Source organism: Ooceraea biroi, chromosome 3 (genome assembly GCF_003672135.1).
Source record: "Ooceraea biroi isolate clonal line C1 chromosome 3, Obir_v5.4, whole genome shotgun sequence".
In the NCBI taxonomy this organism is placed as follows: Eukaryota; Metazoa; Arthropoda; class Insecta; order Hymenoptera; family Formicidae; genus Ooceraea; species Ooceraea biroi.
This window is the reverse complement of record NC_039508.1, coordinates 2,484,333-2,499,145: the sequence shown is the minus strand read 5'-3', so window position 1 is coordinate 2,499,145 and position 14,813 is coordinate 2,484,333. Positions and strand designations below refer to the sequence as shown.

At 47.3% G+C, this 14,813-nt stretch overlaps 1 protein-coding gene across 13 annotated transcripts in view; it reads right to left on the bottom strand.

Annotated features, from left to right (window-relative positions):
• LOC105281324 (serine/threonine-protein phosphatase 2B catalytic subunit 2) overlaps nucleotides 1–14,813 on the bottom strand; it is a 111,508-nt gene that overhangs the window by 19,036 nt on the left and 77,659 nt on the right. For all 13 annotated transcript variants that reach the window (XM_026968607.1, XM_026968608.1, XM_011342449.3 and 10 more), the window contains exons 6-7: nucleotides 2,564–2,703; nucleotides 84–255 (exon numbers count right to left, since the gene is read on the bottom strand). In XM_026968607.1, coding sequence (XP_026824408.1) covers nucleotides 84–255; nucleotides 2,564–2,703 — 312 coding nt within the window. The remainder of the gene's footprint in view (nucleotides 1–83; nucleotides 256–2,563; nucleotides 2,704–14,813) is intronic.

Here is a 14,813-nt window from a genome sequence, read left to right as displayed (position 1 = left end):
ATTCACATCGACGTTGTCTAATTAATGTCCAAGTAATCACGCGACAACGGCGTGATTCACGTGGATGGACAATGGGCACTTACCTTGTTGTTGTACACGTCGAGATAGTTGGGCGCGCTGAAGATGGTGATAAGCGATGGGAAGCCCGTCGTCTGAGACTTTCGATACATACGATATCCGGCGTCTTGAGCCTCGTGTGCCCTTATGATGCTGAGCAAATTGTTGTTCTGCAGAAAGTCGCAGCACGCCGCGTAACTGCAAGCAAATGTGATCGGCCGCTTGAAATTCGGAAATTCGCGACGGCTGATAATTACTGCGAGATAATTACTACGAAAGATTTTTCTAGTATAAAGATGGCATTTATCTCCGTCTATATTATTGAATTTATTTGGCATTCGTCACGTAAACGTGTGCGTTTAGCATTTCCTACGTTTCAGCACGGATTAATGAGTCGCACGAAAATTGTCACGCTTATGTAAAGGGCTCAGCCTCAAAGTTTTAATCCGACAGAACGCTGCTATTTCGTTAATTCTGCGGCAAATTTTTTATGAAATATACAAGTTTCACACAAATCTATAGAGCGATTTTTGAAATGGGAGAATTTGTTCGGGAGAAACGTGCGCACTTCCAAATCGCTCTGGATTGCATCTCGGACCACGTTATGGTGCGCACTCCGTTTGGCACTCGTATCGAAAACAATTGGTCACGGCCGGCAGACAATCAATCCCAATTTGTCGAGAACGCGAGAAACGACCAGCCAGGAACTTTTGCTAATGCGATTCCGGAAATTTGTACGGCCGTTAGCACGTAGAACGTTCAAGTTTGCTCATTCCGCGTTATTTTTGGACTTCGTTCGAACTTCGCCTGTAAAATTGCAAAGTTTCCCGTTAATGCGAGCTGGATGTCCCAGTCTTTTGTACACTTGTGTGGTTTCGGATAGCGATCCATCGCTGTCAACCGGACACTGAGTGACAGATACCGGGTGCGCGGTTTCGCGTAAACAAATTAAGCCGCCAAAGATGCGGACAAGATGACCCTTTTCGCGCTGGCCATAAACTGACCCGGCCAAGAATCGTGAGAAATGTTTGCGCGGCGCCGCGGCAAGGTCGTTAGCGGCCATTAAGACCCGTTCATAGCGCCGACAGAGATTAATGACGAGGTGAAATCTCTCGAAAACCACCCCCGCGCCACATCGCGGTCTCTTCACCGCCGTTGCCCCTTCCCCCTTCCCGTACCAACCCCCTGGGTCGACGAGTTTCAACTTGGATACGCATACGTCGGCACGGCGATAAGACGATTTGTTAAAATCGCAGAGGTTGTCGCGGCGCGTTTCCTCCCATCGCGATAAAAGGGGGAAAAAATACGCAAAACCAGCTGAGTCATTAGGGGGAAACAATCCGGGGGGAGGGCTTCGGCTTTATGGTACTTTGGGGTGAGTAGCACGAATGGAAATATGGTCAGACGAGCCGCTAGTGATTACGACCGGAGCAGCCCGTACAAGACGCGCACGGACGCGAGGGGTGATTTATGCGTTCGCGTGGAGCTTGATGCGCGTATATACCGTAACCCCCGGCCGAAACACGATAATTCGGGCACCGAAAATGAGAAGTTAGCGGTAGAGACCGACCATGCGCCCGGAGACGTCTTCATAGCGGCTGCTATTATCTCGTCATGACCGCGATCGCTCGTGTCACACGTGTCAGGAAGGAACGACTTGATTGTGCTGGAAGTATGCCGGAACGGAATTCCCGCGACGTAATTCTAGATATTGATTCTATCGGGGAATCATCTCGAGCTGCGCAGGATTGAAACGTCTCTCTTCCCGGAACCCAATTTATTACATCTCGTGGACACGCACGTTACGAACGAGCGCGAGCGACAGTCGACGCTTAACGAATCTCGGTGCTCATTAGTACGGCCATTCGTATAATTAGCGGCTTCGTGGGAGGGGTCCGTGTCGCGTCTGCGGTTGATGCTGTCACGTAACGTGGCCCGTTATTAATTCTCGCGCGGGATGAATCGGACGCACTGGTATCCATAGACCGACGAAAGACGAGACGGTGCGGAGGGTCGAGCGGAAGGGACGCACGTGGGTGGATCTGACGGACGAAGATCCCAGGGAAGCTCGGCGAAGGGATGGACAGCCGAAGTTATCTCGTTTCACGCTGAGTGATCGCGCGAGGGTGAGTCTCCGAGGGTGCTCCCTGTTGCCGCTCGCGCGGTTCGCTCGAGACAAACGGCGAGATAATTAGCCGGTTGGCGGCAAGCGCGGAAGGGCAAAACGAAAACCGAGCGACGACATGTTACACGAGCACATCTCGTATCTCCGCGATGAAAAGCGAAGAAAGAGGAAGGAGACCCGGCCATCGCCGAGTGGATGCGCGATGCTGGCGTTAATGATTGTTTTTCCTCTCTTCTCTACTGCGATGCGGCCATTATCATCGCAGGGACACGTCGCGTTGGTCGTCGATGGCCGACACATACAGTAACGATGACGTGTCTCTTCAGCGGTACCACTGAAACGTTGATCGCGCTGAAGAAAACGTCAAAGTACAGCGCTCACCTGTAAAAGTACGAACAACCCCTGACGCTATTGTGAGAGAAGTGTTCCGCGTTCTTCTCGTTGCCGAAGTCCTCGAGGGGATCCGACCAGAGGAGGTCGCACATCGGTCCGAACGCTGGTGGCTCTTTGAACCTGTCCAACTGAAACAGCAAGTCAACATCGATCGAATTAGCTCAAGGAAATTAACTGCTGGCTCCTTTGAGCTCGCCGATTGTCACCGTTACTTTACCGAACTTACAGTGACCTGATCAGTCAAAGACCGTGAACGATCTCGTATTCAGGAGTCTAGTTGGCCCCGTTACCGTTACGTGATCTTAATTGGTCTCGCCTAATTACGACAATTTTATTCGGTCACGTTGATTCGTGCCCGCATCGAGACGGTTTCGGTTTAATTGACAATCGATTTCTACGGCCGTCGTAATGACATGTTGACATAATATTTAAAAAATATATCAAGGTCTGAATTTAGAATTAGTACTACTTGAATTGCAAGAGTTATACAATTCCCCGACGCGAATAACAAATGCTGATTTTTGCGGACTGATTGTGAGTGACTCGGCTAATCGTCCGCCACGAGCGACATCTCCCCTAGATGACTCAAAACTCAATTATTAGCGGGATAATGTGACAGTGATTTGACAGCGTTGATGTGTATACAGCATGCAATGCAGTGTCGAAGGCGACGATTGTGTAGGTGTGAGTTTACGTGTTATGACAGCACCAAGCAAGGTGACGTAAGCCGGATCGTCTGCAGGATTGCATTAATTAGGCTAGCGGGCTTGACGACACCATGTTCGTCGCGGATTTCTAAGTGTCTATTGGCTGAATACTAAACCGTTTAAGCACTGAAATCCGATATTTGACGTTGCTAAATGACAACAGATCTCATCGCGACAATCCTGCTAGACGCGTATTTTATATAATTTCAATTTTATTCACGAAGTGTGAGAAGAATATCATCCGTTACAGCACGTAAATTTTCCATACAACCAACACTCATTGTCAGTGTAACATCAATCTAGCAAATTGTTGAACAAAAGTCGGAATATACGAAATGTATTATTTTCGACTGCATGGCGCAGAGAGCGGATCGGTGAATTTGTTTCGACGGCGTCAGGAAATGAACACAAGTGGAATATTTTATTTAGAAAAGCGAAATCCATTCTAGTTTGTAGATAGTTTACCCAACGACTTCAATCCAGTTTCCAGTTTACTTTTATAAATAGAGCGCTGGTTTTTTTATTCGTCGATAGTCGTTATCACGATACGTTGAACAGTTTAGTCGCAGTGTAATAAAAACTCATGTCGCATTGCGTGTCACAAAAAGTGATTCAAGTTGTAAACGGCAGAAGGGAGAATCGCTGCTCGATTCCGGGAGCGAGGAGTGGCGAGCAAGCCTTGTCACGCGAAGGTACATTAATTCTACACTTTCAACTTATTTTTTCATGTAACATCATCTTTTCGGTCCACGCACGCTGCCTCGTACGCTTCGTCTCGATTTTTCATTCGCCGATCGATTATTTATTCAGAGGACACAAACCGGGCGCAGGCAGACAGAAAGTCACTCCCGAGTCATGAAGCATTCACAAAATCCGGACGCGGATTTATTTCTCGGCCCGCGCCGACCCGAGCCACTCGCCTCAAATCAATGTAAAGGCTTGAAAACTTGGACGGCGAAGTTTCGCTCCGCCGAGGAGCGAGTTATCGAGCGGAGTGGTTATCGAAGTCGGGGATGGAACACGCAAAGACAGACGCCGCGAAGAGAGTCCTCAAATATTTGTCTCGTTGATCTAATCTCGCCGAGAAAATCCACCGCGTGATCTCGTTCCGTTCCGTAAGTCGCCTTCGGGAATCGCCGTTAATGACTTCCATGAATATGAATGATCCGAAAGGGGCGGGTAGCACCCCGTGCAACGAAACGTCATTACTCACTCTTCCTCCGCATTCTCCTTCCGGTGCGCGGTTCAATCAGCGCTGATAAAATATTTGGGACGATTGAGGAAGAGATCGAGATCCCGTTCGCGTTTTATTTGTACACTCTGTTTATTCCCGCGCCCGGACACCCCCTCGCGCGATCAGAATTTCGCACTTAAAGCGCGGATTAATTTTATTTTTATTTCCCGCCAATCAATATCGATTCTCCGTTTGATTTTGCAATTTCGTTGCGACTCGGCGCATCGTGGAGCTCTTTTGTTTCTGTTTAAAAAAAAGCTGTTTGAATCACCACACGTGCGCGTTTATCCCCGCGTAAAAAAATACCCGGCTTGGTGTGCGATCGGCGTGGGGGGTAATCCCAAACGCATGGATTAGACCCCGGGAGAGGCGTTGATTCGCCAAACATTTTGTCGTGATAAATAGCGCGCGCGGTAGTATTGACGCAACTCGTCTCGATGTGACAATGTAGGTATAATAAAATGTATCTTGCAAATGCGGTACGCCAGTGCTCATGCATTATGAAATGAATATCGCAGCATTAATGGAATATTTAATAAACGTGCACGTTACTTGGCAACCGGCTGAAAAACGATTAATGCTCGACGTCAAGCGCGCCGTGAAATGTACAGAAAAATTGACGCTTCGATTTTCTCCTTGCATCCTGCATTCCTGATCATCGCCATTAAAGCCAGCAAGCTTGACTTCCCGGTGAATTTGGATAAAATTATTTTGCATAGCTCGCAGAGCTCCCGGAAATCAATAAACAGTAAGGCCAAACGTTGCTTCTGGCAACGAGCTTAAATGTATAATGAAACGACGCAAATCCCCGCCACCCTTCCCTGGCGATGCTATCGACTTATTCGATAACACGTCGGATTCCGTCTTCCACGATCAGGCAAACCGAAGTTCGCTGCGCGATGTGATCTTGATGCTGACAACGAGGGTGACACGTATAACAGGTAGCGTAATTACGTTGAATAGGTCGCATTAGTTCGCGACCCGCTTCCCCGATAGACACACACGTACAGACGTACACATAGAGCCACGCATCGGGCATTTATTATGACATAACGAGCAGTTTGCGCGCGATAATGACAGCAGCAGCATTAAGTGAAACCACCTTACGTCTGCCATCGTGCTCCCATGCGGCGCGGCGTCTACGATCGTTCGCAATGGAGCCCTCCCATTACTGTGCATTTCTCGTGCACCCCCGTTTGCTTTTCGTCACGCGCTTCAATTCGACAATTTATTCAAGAGCGCTCGTCTGCGCGAAACGCGACGTGGCGCAGCCCTTACGACTGCAGCGAGTCGATTTTCTCTGAAAAGTGGATGTAATAATATGTCGAGATGTGTCGATATTACCGAAAATCAGTCAGACACGTGCGCATCATCATGACGACGTTATCGGCGCATCGCTTGTTGCAGTTAATTAATTTTTCAGCACGAGGATCCGAACAATAGCGTATCGCGCGCGATATTTCTGTTCTCCTCCGGGAGAACAATTGTTCGATCCTGGTCATCATGGCCGGGGGAATTCATTTGAGGGAAGCATCAATTAAAAATATGGTTTCATGCCAAATTGCGGGCGTCGCAATGGCGCACGTAGCGAGCACGAAGGGCGTACTCGCGCGAGATGAGAAAAGGAACAGCGGAGAGATAACAGCGAGGAGAGAGAAGAGAGAAAGAGAGATGGGAAGAGGGAGAGAGAGGCGTCGTTCCGCAGCACGAAACAAACGTAATTTAACATGGAGCACGGCTCATTTCCTTAATGGAATGTTTCCTTTGGACCTGACAGACATTATGCATCGTCTGTGGATTACGGGCCCCGGCGCCGCCACCCTCTCGACCTTTCGCAAGAGGGAAACGCTCGGTAATGCGTCAGATCGTGCGATTTCTCTCTCGCGACGCGATGCCGCCGCCGTCGCCACCGCCGATCGATACCCCGGACACACTTTGTGTTGTTACACTAGGTGTATCTCTCTCAACGATATCCTTTACGCGGTTTCCACGTGGAGATCCCTTTCAATCCGCTCTTCCTCCTCCGCTCGCGGCTCTCTCTCGCGCGCGCAATGACGCGTATTTAATCGCGTTTGCCTTCCCCCCTCGCCCTCCCCCACCGCCCGCGTAATCTGCGATTTATATAATAATCTGGGGAAAAAACATGTAAAGATCAAAGTTAAACGTGTCTAACGAGAGCGAGGAAGAGAGAAAGAAAGAGAGGTCGCGTTTCGCTGCTGGCGTTCTCCGGGAGCACGCGAAATGCACGGGAAAATGGACGGGAACCGAAGGGACAAAGGAAAAAAAATGGGTACAGGTCGAACGTAAAAGCTGTGCGACGCATCGCGCGCAAAAAGTCATTAACAGCAGCTCGCGGCCTTTTGTTTCTTGTTGCTGTATACGCGCGGGGCTCCGCGTCTCCAGAGTCGTTAATCCTGCTGCACTCGTCGCATCTGTGACACGGTTTTTCCGCGGAGACACATTCGTCGCAGCGTGTCTTGCCGCAGCGAATATCTCGTTGAGAGCAAAATGTTATTTCCCGTAATCAGAAGTGGACGTTTCAGCAATTAAACGTGCCTCGCGACGAGGCGGAGATTTCATGGCGTTGGGAGAGGGATCTACGCGCGCGGCAAAGCTCGGCCTTGAATGCACTCTAATTGACTAAAATCCCTAATCTACCGTCACCCTCTTCGAGATGGGGTTGGTCTCCCCCGCCTCCTCCTCGTGGGAAAGGGCGCGTTTCATTTCGGAGCACGCAGTTCGGCGACTGAATTAAGGAACATAAACCCGCCGTGATTTTTAGGTCAACCACGCGGAGAAGAGACTGGATCCCCGCGATAATGCGATTACGTGATTACGCGTGATTGTGCGTGCGCGCGCCTCGTCAGTCTCTCCAGGCGCAAGTTGGAGCACTTGAGCATAATCACCGTATTACGGAGCCGCGAAAGTTTCCTCAGCCGGCGTAACAGTTTCGCTCGTTAGTCATGCGGGATGATATTCACCACCTCGCTGATAGCGAGACGCGAATGCGGCTCGTCATTTAGAATCTCGGCGAAATTGGCCCGATCGCGCTCCGCCTTTGTCATGGCGCATCGAACAAAAACTTCTCGTGGTCGGGAAATGTCGTGCGAGTATCCCTTTTGGCTCCCGAATTTTCGAAGACAAGAGGCGACAGGCCGCGACAAAAAGCCCGGAGAGAAACGCGAATGATGCGTTAATGCGATCCGCTCGAGTGTCCGACGAGCGCCGAATCGTGCAGCCGACATGAACACGGTATTAATTAATCGCGCTAATTAATTGAGATAATTAACAGTCGCGATCATCTCACTGCGCTGGAGAGCGTTCAACGTTTTTGGAATAAGGTTTCCTCCCTTTTCTCTTTACAACTTCGCGAAAGGGAGAGCCGCTATTTTGTTATTGCACGTCCGATTGTTGTCGCTGAGAAACGTTTTACGCCACATTAGCAAGCACGATCTATGCAGCTCATTGATATTAGAATACATAGACGGAGCCTTAGCTATCGAAGAAGGTGAGGGGGAGCCTGATATTCGCGGTTAAGGGGGAACTGCATGAACTTTGGTCGAATTCGGTTACGTTCGGCTAATGGTTCGGTTGACGGAGCTCCTGCTCACATGTTGTGCTTGTGCTTATTGTATTGATATCTAAAGTGATTATGACCTTTTGGATTTCTATCAGTGACATGAGTTTTGTGTATTTGGCTGCAATAAACGTATAAATAATAAAAATTCTGAACAATTAGAAAAAGAAAAAGTTGCAAACAGAAAGTTTTCATTCCACTTGTAAGTAAATTATTTGAAACCTAGATTAGGTTATAGTTATGTTAATAAGAAATTATATGTAATTTTATTGAGTAAGTAAAGCGAACTAAATGGTTTGTTGACTTGATTTACATTATTATCAAATAATAATGAAACAGGTATGACGCCAATTATTTTATTATATAGTTATATTTACAGTTGTAAAATAATAAAAATAATAAATAAATAAATAAATTTACAAATATGTGTGTTCTATATTGTATTTTATATTCTATTGAATTTCTTTATATATATGCGTATTTAGATCAACAGTTCTCAACTCTATTTACCTTTCAAAGTGTTTCTCTTTTTGCAAATTTTTACACATTCTAGATACGGTTTAGCTTCATAAAGCAAAAAACACTTTTATTCCCATTTATTATTTAATACATATATATAAAATTATTAAAATAGCGTTCGCGATTTGTCAAAAATAAATGTTCTTCAAACATTTCCATAAAAATCTCATTGCGAATTGCTGATGCCGATGGAATTGTCATGCAACGCCGAACATAACCGAACCGCTAACCACGGAATTACCCGAAGTCATGCACTACCCCCCTTACCGCATTTATCAGCTTCCCCTCTGAGAAGGCTCCGTCTATGTATTCTAATGTCAATGATGCAGCTGCGTTACAAAGAGGCGAGAAAGATAGAGAAAGAAAGAGAGAGAGAGAGACAACAAATACGAGGAGGATAATACTTTAATGACGCATAATTAAAGCAGCAAGTTCTCCAACAAGCCCGATCCCGCAGCACGATCGCCTTACGGATTATAGAAAACTTCGTCCGTCCAGACGTTGATCCCGGCACTGCGAGATACATCTGGCACTGCCAGACCAGAACGCGAGGGCTTAGCGAGCTCGGCTTTTTGCGGGCATACGTCCCCGTATGATGGAGATACGAGAGCAGAGGAGAGAGGAATTACAGGGGAGGAGACCCCCGTTGCGTTGTTCCGCGACGCCATTTGGTATTCATATCGCTGTACGGACGACCGGGCGCGCAAAACATGCCTCCATACCGCGCCGGGACAGACGGAATAATGTATGACGGAAAGAGGAGAAGTGTCCATTGTGCATTGCATAGTGCCCCATATCCGCTCGTTTGCTATGTCAGAGTGAGAGAGAGAGAGAGAGAGAGAGCCGAAAGAGCATCATAAACTCATAAATTAATTTGGCGTTTTGATGCTCGCCGGCTTTGTTCGAATCGAGATGAAGCGAGGAGGGTGTCCGCTTCTTTCAACCACTTCTTCAGCTCCCTTGGAGCTCTCTTTACAGCTGTTCTTCTATCTGGTCCCTGGCCGCGTCACCAGATTTAACTATTTCTGGACTATCATTCCGCGGATGAGCTTTGACGTCGTTGCATTTTCCGTTGCCTTCGGCTTCTCCCTCTGTGATTCTCTTCGCGATGCGATACGACTACGCCCTGCTCCGAAGTTCTAGAATTTTGTCCCGCTTATTTCCTCAGTCTCACGAGTACCGCGATCACCAGGGTGCGATATCGCTAGGTCAGAGCTGTGGACACCCGGGCTTTCGTCGGAAGTATCTGCCGAGGTATCGTTCGCGACGCAATTCCCTTTGCAGTCTTCGGCTTGATTTGAGGAAGTCCGTTTTTCATCAATCGACTATTCCTGAATGGGTGTTTGTGACTTGTGTCTTCTTAACACACGGTGGAAAGATGGTATCCTAATGCTTCCTTTGACCGGGTACTTTCCTTGCCGGATGATTGTCAGAGAAACCGCAAGCTTATCTCTGGCTGGTACGCAATTTGGATTTGTCCGACTCGTTCCTCTCTCGCAAACTTTCGTTAGGGAGATCGCGCATCCGAGGATCAAGGATTTCCTCGCGGGGAAAGGCGTTAGCTGGCATCGCAGCCTGCATTTGTCCTCGCAATTATCGGCTTCCGATCATTCTCCGATCTTGAAAAACCGGAAGAGAAGCGATCGCGCTCGAGATCGCACGGGCAAATCGCGATAAATGCTGAATCGAGAAAAGAACGGCTAAGATTTCTCCGGCTTCGCTTCGATTTTCCGACACGTTTTCCACCCTACCTCCGCCTCACTCTCTCTCTCTTTCTGTCTTCCATACGCGCGCGCGCACTCGCTATATCTGTAGTCTGGTTTTTCGCGATTGTTCACGCTGGAAAAGAAACTGGGCGAACGTGGGACGAGGACGAGCAAAAAGTGGGTTAACTATCGCGTGATCTCCCTCGAGAAATAGCTCGTAATCTGGAAGAGCAGACGCGATTCTTCTCTCTCTCTCTCTCTCTTTCTCTCCTCCAACGTCGTTTTTGTCTCACGGAACACTTACAAATTATTCGGTAGACTCTACTACTCTAATTAATCGAAAAGCGTAGATAATAAAGCCCATGGTTCCGCACGTCAATGTTAGATAAGAACAATAGGTACTCGTTTTTATTGTTCATAACATCGCTCGTGACATTTATGATAATTGCCTCATTTATGGTAATTGCTTTGAATAAATCCACTAAAATTTCAGAAGAAAGGAATCCGTAGAATCCGCCGATATAAATGTATGTTTCGGTTTTAAAAGACCGATTCCGTCTTTTCGTGAGCCAGACTGACGTGGAACCGGAAGCGATCGCCCTTTGCCTTTCCCGACTTCTATCTCGCGCCGACTGTTCCCCGACAAAAATGGATGCGGGCGAGGATGCCTCGAGGGATTATTAATTGCCAGATACGCTACTCTCTCACGTTCGATCGGTTTTTACGAGGCCTGTCACGAGACACGTTCACGTCGCTATCGGAGAAGCGAGCGGAATCGCGAAAACTCTCCGTCGCGCAAGCAAACAACTACTCGTATCAGCTTTTAAATATTTATAGAGCGTAGTTTGTAGAACGATTTGTATCTCGCGATCTGTGTATGCGCGTGTGTATATGCGTGAACAGCTTCAGCGTACATATCCGCTGGCCGCGGCTCGGTATCGTGAATCGCAAAAAATTATGCAGCGCTTCAGGTTTCTATAAAGATGGTTTACCATTTTATAATTTCGGGGTAAGAACGGCGGGGTAAAGCGGAAAATACATGGCGCGGATATTGATCCGCGCTGCCAAAGAAAATACAACAGAAATACGTGAAAGATGACGTCGCCTTTGCGACACGAGTATAACATGAGTTACCGTTCGCGACCTGTGCTTTTTGTTATTATATTTATCGCGCTGCACAACGTTCGAGAGAACCCCTCCGTATTTTATCACTGCTGAATTTATTTTATGCAGCACAAATGCGTGCTCTTGTTGCCGCAAGTAAAATAAATATAGATAGTTTGTATGAAGGGCACACACAAATGCGTTACATTACGTAAACGCGCTCTTCACGTAAATGTAGTTGATAGCGCGCGCTTTTGGTTAAAGATTAAAATTTTTCCGACACCGGGACTTCAAAAGGAGACGATTTTCTCAATTTCCCCTTTTATCCGAAGCGCCCGGAGGAAACGCGTGCCAGGTCAATGCGTTTCGAGATTGCCCTGGCAAGCCTGCAGCTAGAACTCTTCACCCGGCTTTTTATTCGCGCCGTTATTGTTATCATTACTATTATTATAGTAATCCCTATCGTTATTGTTACTATTATTATTATTATTATTATTATTAAATCGCGCCGTGGCACGCACACGTGCATACGCGCATGCGAGCGTGCAAGGCGATTAACTTAATAGCGGCGCGATAGCGGCTCCCGGAACACGATCGCATAAATCGCAAGTTTTCAGCCGATAAAATGCACGCGACCCGCACGATCCTATCCCCTCGTTCCACACCCCGCCCCCGCCCTCCTTTCGATAAATTAAGCGGAGTTAATGCGGCATGTCCGACGCGAAATTGGACGGCTTTAATAGAGATCTACGGACATTGCCGCGATTCCGAGATTAATGCCGATCATTTCTCGGCGCTCACTACGACGGATTTCCCCCGGATACGATCCTTTAACAATCGGCTCTCCTATTTCGCTCGCCGGTTTCCGGGAGGATGCACCCGCGCAGGGAGGGACTCGCCCCGGTTGAGAGATTTGCGAGGACCGCGTTTCAATAAAGCAGCATTCCCTCGGTTGCGCGAACCCGTCATCCTTTGCGCGAGGATTTAATGCCGTTGTCTTTTGCCGACAACGCAATTTTGCAGTCGCCAACTTTGCAGCGCACCGCCAACGGCATATTTGCGGTGCTCGCGAATCGCGGTTGTCATTAATATTGTCATTTGTTTTACTGTGAAAAGCTCGTCGAAAAAGCTTTAACGGCTGAATGCCTTAATACTCCATTAAACGGCAGCAGAGGAACTTTCTTCTTCAGAGGAAGGTAATCCTCTTTTCGTTTTCCCTCTCTGTCTTTCGCGTGCGACGAGACGCCTCACGCGTGCGAGTCACGATCAAAGATTCAGAACGATTATCCGGATAGCAAGAAGCGGGAAAGGGGTTAAAGCTGGAATTGCTGGGAGCATTTCTAAGCGGCAGCACGCGCACGGTCACGTTTTACGGGCTCTTGCTCTCAAAGGATTCGCGATATCATCCGACCGGGACTGTCGATTTCCATATCAAACGTCGTGAAACGCCGGCGATAAAACCGCTCGGAAATAAGACACGAGTCTCGAAATTCATCTCGCTGATGAGGCAATCGCGGAGAATTGCGATCACAGTTTACCGCTGACAAATTCCCATCAGAGTGTCATCAAAGTAGTGGGCACGAGCGACATTTAACAGCCGGCTCTTAAAAGCCTTCCGCCGACGATAAACATTAACGGTTGCACATTAAACGTTAATGATCGTGTAATAATCTACTTTGCGGAATCAAGTCCGACCTCCATCAACTTCCGCGTGATAAAAATCTTCGCGCGGTTTCACGATCCATGTGTACGCGTATTTATTACAAATTACACGCTCGTACTTTGGTCCCTCGCGTAGGATTAAACGCGGGACTGTAAGAAGCGACCGAGAATTAATCATTTACGGCGCCATCGTAATCGCGCGTATTACAGTTTCCCTAATTAGCTCCGCCGAGATATAATATTATAAAACGCCGACGTTCGCGATCGTCAGGCAAGATTCGCGCTTTTATACGCACCTCTGCCTCCGTTCCCCTCGATTTCGACCGCGATCTCCGTGAGCGTGTATCTTTACGAGAAGATTGCGCGGGGATAAAAATGAGTCGCCCTGAAACGAGACGAAATCCAGGCAATGTCGTGAAAATGATTTTCCACGGATGGACGATCCGCCGACTCGATATGAAAATAGCACGAATTTTTACGAGCCTGGCAAAACGTGAATCTGCTTTATCGCTCTCTCGTCTTTCATCTTTTGAGTGCGTCGACGAGGAACTCGAAGCTCGTAAAAGATACAGATATCACCCGAAAATTCCGTTCACCAACCCTAAACCGCGAGCCCGCCAAAGGAGCGTGTTACGTCGGCCTACAAATTCACCCTCGTGCACGGGGAGTCCGAGAAATCGATCGAATCCCGGAGATCGATTTTCCATGCGTTGCGGCTTCGATGACGATGGACAATCGGCGGATAAAACCATTTATTCACGCGACGAGCGCGAGGACGCACGGTTACCGCACAAGTGGCGTTTATCTGCTATTTCTGTTATGCCCTATTACAGAACCTGTTATTTATCTATTTGCGAGTGGAATCTACAATGTTGTAACGCGCGCGATAATCACGCGGCTCTACATTAGCGTTCCGATAATAGGAACGCTGTAACTATTGAATTACATCAGCCATAAGTATAGCGATCCTCGACAGTCCCGTTCGCCGGTATCATGATGATAATAATAAAAAAAAAACTTATAATAGAACGACGTATAATTAAAATGATACGACGATGAATCGCCCACGAACGGAATACACTTCGAAGCGTGTCGCGCGTTACAATCCAGCTATACTCACAAGGAAAGGTTTTTAGGTGTTACACTCGGATTTCAAACATTGTTTGCATGCAGGTAGGGAGGTCCCCAAATAGAAGAAAAATTATAAAAGTAGCGGCCCAAATGCATATTTGCGCGCTACGTGCGCAATTTTCGATGTTAGGTTAATTACTCAAAAATGCTATTTCCAATCGAATTCTTTACATTTTTTATTTCACCTAATGCACAACGCTTTAAAAAGAAATCAAAACCAAAATTAAAACTGAAAGAATTAAAAACCTCCCTTGACCACATCTTTTATGTCCTCGTTATGGATTCTGATCAAATCTATTTAAAGTCGCATACAATAAATCACGCAGAAAGAGCAAACTACGATTTGCGCAATGTACAATTATTCCAAATTGTGTGCATTGGCAGTTGCAGTAAAAAATTAAAAAAGTTACGATGTAAATACCATTTTTGAGCAATGGGCCTTTTATACGCACTGTGCTCGCGCGGCACGAGATTACATTAGACGCTCGTATTTTCTAAACACACACACGCACACAGAAGCACATACGCGCACGCACACACACACACACACACAAAATTATTTAAAGCAATATAAATGTACATTAGGTGAAATAAAAAA